General features: G+C 39.1%; 1 protein-coding gene across 1 annotated transcript; it reads left to right on the forward strand.

The window, feature by feature from the left end:
• Positions 1–794: 794 nt before the first annotated feature.
• Positions 795–1889, forward strand: CD46 (CD46 molecule; the record flags this gene model as incomplete). The annotated part of the gene is made up of 1 exon (XM_080938199.1): positions 795–1889. One exon carries the CDS (start codon positions 795–797, stop codon positions 1887–1889), a length of 1095 nt encoding a protein of 364 aa, XP_080794325.1.
• Between the last annotated feature and the right edge of the window lie 3126 nt (positions 1890–5015).

Below are 5015 nucleotides of genomic sequence, written 5' to 3' on the forward strand. Positions count from 1 at the left end.
AAAACACTATTTCTAAATGCATGGAAAATAATCAGAACTATAGACTGAGAGGAAGACTGACTACACCCATATTAGCTGGTCTCTCTGTTAGATGTTCACATGCTGCTGTTCTGCAAGTCAAAGTTTCCTCATCGAAGGTGGTATCTCAAGAAGGCAAGAGAGTGAATTGATCTACCTGGAGCTACTGTCCAAGAAAGAAGGTATGAATTAATAGCACCTAATGAGTTCTAATGTCTCAGGCTGATTCGAAAGGCAATGGCCATAGCAGGTTTCATTCCCCGTTACAATAGGATAGCACCCTCATTACAGCTTTTAAAATTTGCCTTTTTTCTTTCTAAGCCCCATTATTTTTTTCTTAACTCCTCTCTTAAACACCCTGGAATATTTCAAACAGGCTCCAAGAACACAGATTTTTATAATCAGGCTTTCTTGGAGACAAATTCAGACAGAAATCCCCAGTAGTATATTATCTAGGAATTGATCATTAAAACTAAAGAAATCCCCTTGCTGATGAAAAAACATAAAGCATTGTGGATTCAGTTGGATAAAGGAAATCCACCCTTTAGTGAGGTTCCATTGAAATGTTGAGAGACCCAGCACAGGCGGTACTTTTAGTGACTTACTTCCTGGGCGTGGCCCGAGCCACGCCCATCAATCCTCTAGCCTTAACACTTGGTGGATTTAGGGATTGTTGCGTAGGGTAGCCAGGTGATCTGACTGAGAAGGTCTGCCCTAGTCCTCTGTTTTCTTTCAGCTCATTTAAATAAAGCCTGACCTATTTAATACTGGACAGGATGCCATGCCGACACTGCCCTGACCCCTTTTCTGCTCAGTGTGTTCTTGTGAGCCTCTTGATAACCATGCTGTCTACATCTTCTGACGCCTGTGGTGAGCCACCGAGATTTGGAAACATGAAGCTCAACAGCGTTCTTAAACCCAGTTATCAGGCTGGAGAAAAAGTGGAATACTCATGTAGACCAGGCTACAAACAACGAACTCGCAACATCTCCAGTGTGTGTGGTGCAGATGGCCAGTGGTCACCCATTTCTAAGGATCCATGTTCCAAAAAAACATGTCCAAGGCAAGCTGATCCTGTAAATGGTCAAGTAAACCTTGTGAATGGAAGTTCTGAGTTTGGTACACAAATTGAATATGTTTGTGATCGTGGGTTTCATATAATTGGTCAAAAAATTCTATATTGTATTGTTTCAGGATCAGATGTGCAGTGGAGTGATGAGGCCCCAGTATGTTCAAAGATTTTATGTAAACCACCTCCAAAAATAGAAAATGGAGAATTCTTCCCAAAACATAAGGACGTCTTTGAATATCAAGAAGTGGCCACCTACAGATGTAAACGCATCCCTGGCAAAGATCAACTGTCACTTATTGGAGAGAGGCAGATTTATTGCTCTGAAAATGGATTATGGAGTGCTAACCCTCCTGAGTGCAAAGTGGTCAAATGCCCAACTCCTGTAATTCAAAATGGGAGACAGACGTCAGGATTCAGCAAGAAATATTCTTACAAAGCAGCAGTCATGTTTGAATGTAACCGGGGTTATTACCTTCATGGGAGCAATGTTGTCCAGTGTGAGGGAAATAGTACTTGGCATCCACCAATCCCAGTGTGTCGGGGGCAGTCACCTCCTGGCACTCCACCTCCTCAAAGACCACCTCCTCAAAGACCACCTCCTCAAAGACCACCTCCTCAAAGACCACCTCCTCAAAAACCACCTCCTCGAAGGCCACCTCCTCACAAGCCACCCACTCCCACAATACCTTCCAGTACAGTTAGGGTTTCACCTTCTAGCAAAGGAACATCACTTGATTTTGGAGAATCAACTGGATGCATTATTTCTCTGATAATTATGGCTTCAATGGAGTTACAGTAATTTTCACGGACTATTCAAAACATCCTCAAGGAGAGAAGAAAGGTGAACAGAGGCATAAACTGAAAACATAGCAGGCCAGAATAAATGAATTCTTCTAAGTACAACAGGCCAGATGGTTTCCACACACTGATTTATATTATTTTTTATTCTATTAATTAAAAATCTTCAGATATACCATAACTGGTCTATAAATTCTATCTCATAAATGCAACTGTTCAGTCATAATGGAAATGTAATGGGAACATAATGTAGCTTAAATGTAGTTATCTCTTGTTATGGCTTTGAAGTTGTTAGGAATATATTGCATATTTTCCCTTAAATAACACACATGCAGACATGTGTATAAATTCTCTTTGGTAGTATTAACACATAGAAATTGTAAGATATGTGCACTTAAATATAGTTCAATGTAAAACCATATTTCATTAATAAATGATGATTTGGGGTTTTTTTGTATAAAGACTAATGTTAACTCTGTATAAGCATTATTTTAATGTGTAAGAATCCTAGCAACATATATTTTTTATTGAAAAAACACTTAGAAATTTGAATGCACTGTTTAACTTTTATTAATTGTCTTAGTGTTTCTATTTTTGCACAAACATCATGACCAGGAAGCAAGTTGGGGAGGAAAGGGTTTTTGCAGCTTACACTTCCACATTACTGTTCATCATCAAAGGAAGTCAGGACTGGAACTCAAGCAGGTTAGAAAGCAGGAGCTGATGCGGAGGCCATGGAGGGATGTTACTGGCTTGTTTCCCCTGGCTTGCTCAGCCTGCTTTCTTATAGAACCCAGGTCTACCAGCCCAGGGATGGCACCACTCACAATGGGCTGGGCCCTCCCCCCTTGATCACTAGTTGAGAAAATGCCTTACAGCTGGATCTCATGGAGGTATTTCCTCAGCTGAGACTCCTTTCTTTGTGATAACTCCAGCTTGTGTCAAGTTGACATAAAACCAGCCAGTACAATAATTAAATCTAAAATCTGCAAAGTAAGATGATGACACGCTTTTCTTCCTTGACTATGAATATTGTAGATTTTTATTAATTTAATCCAGGACCCTCTTTTCTCTTTCACTCTTGCTCTTGCTTATAATATCTTTACTGGTCATTTAAGAAAGCATGAATGTTATGTATGGCACTCATTTCTACTTTGGTTAACACCAGTGAATGAATAAAATATAAAAGCTTAGGAAGACTTCAGACTCAGCCAAAAATACAGCCTGAACACATAACACAGCCTGAAATACATAACAATTTTGGCCTTGGTTTCAAGTGCATGCCTTGACCTTTTATTTTCCTTAAACAGAAATTGATATAAAGAGTAACAGACTGCAAATCGTGACTATGGGTATTTTTTTCACCCCCTTCTTAAATATTTTTATTAGATACTCTCTGCATTTACATTTCATATGTTCTCCCCTTCCCCCTCCCTTCCCATCCCTCCTTCCCCTTTCCACAAAGATGCACCCTTTCCCAACTACCCTCTCCACCTCAGTGCCTTGGCATCCCCTACATTGGGAAAACACACCTTCACTAGACCAAAGGCCTCTTCTCACACAGGTGGTAGACACTGCTATCTTCTGCTACATATGCAATTGGGGCCATGTGTGCTCAATGGTTGTTATTTTAGTCCATGCAGGTTGTGGAGAGTTTGGTTGGTTGGTAATGATTTTCTTCCCATGAGGTTGTAAACCCTTTAGCTCCTTCAGTCCTCTCTTTAGCATCTGCATTAATGTTCCCATGCTCAATCCAATGGTTAGCTGCAAGCATGCTCAGCTGTATTTGTATGACTCTGGAGGTGCCCCTGAGGATACACTGATATCTGTAAGTACTTCTTGGCATCAACTATAGTGCTTGGGTATAATGACTGCATATAGGGTGGATCCCAAGGTGAGGCTGCTCTGAATGAACTCTTCTTCAATCCCTGCTCCTCTATTTAACCTGATATTTCCTCCCATGAGTGTTTGGTTCTCCCTTCTAGAAACACAGAGGCAACCATATTTTGACTTTGCTTCTTTTTGAGCTTCATAAGGTCTATGAATTACCCCTCTTATATAAAGAAATGTATTCTTTTAAACATGTCATCAACAAAGAAGGTACTTTCATAGAACAAACTCAAATGCATTCAAGTTTTGTCAGAATCTAGTCTACTTACAACAACTTTGCATTAGAAACACTCAGACCTTAGGTATCAATTCTTACCTCATCTTCTAGACAGCTGGAAGTCAGGCAGCATAGTTCAGAGAAAGCAGCTTTCCTGGTGTTCTCTATACTTCTCACTTTAAAGAATAAGAGACAGGACATATAGATGAGAGACAAAGCTCACATGGATGTTTATGCTCAGACAGGATAGCCCTCTCCTACTCTCTAGAGTCTTTCCTGAGCAGGCTAGGAGGTAAATGAAAGAGACTTCTTTCTAATTCAAGTCATATTTTTACAACCATATATGGTTAGAAAAATGTTACCTTGAAAGGAACATGGCTGAGATTCAAGTGTGAATCTGGATGACATTTGGTCGCATAGAGACATGGACAGTACACAGTAGAAGTGCCCTTTCACTCTGGGCTCACTGGTGACACTTTAGAAAGAAAATGTTTGAGCAGAAATGAACAAGCATTCTGCACTTAAATGAGTTAAAGTTTGATAGTGGTATTTTGACATGTTTTTCACAAAAAGTACTAATTTCTTAGAATAAAGGAACAGCAATACTCTTAAAAATTATGAATAGCTTTTAACTGAACATTTTATGCTTAAAGGAATTTACTTTTACCCCAAATTATTTTCCAGGCTGAGGATAGAGTTTGGTGATAAAATGCCTGCCCAGCATTTTTTAGACTCAGAGTTTGATCCCAGCACTGCAATTCATATTTGGGATTTTATTTGACAAATAATTTACTTTAGTATAAAAATACAATTATTTTCTGTTTTAAAAATGTTCAAATAACAGGAAAAGAACCTCATTGGTTTAAAAGCCATTTAAGAGCAAAAATAAAGTAAGTAAATTGATAATTTTTATATACAGTGGCAGTAATTGTTTATTTTATTGAAATTGGCTCTTCAAATCTATTGAGAATAAGACAGCACATCTGATACTGTATCTGGCAGAGGCCAAAATGGGATTCC

Source organism: Micromys minutus (assembly GCF_963924665.1).
Source record: "Micromys minutus genome assembly, chromosome: 25".
Classification (NCBI taxonomy): Eukaryota; Metazoa; Chordata; class Mammalia; order Rodentia; family Muridae; genus Micromys; species Micromys minutus.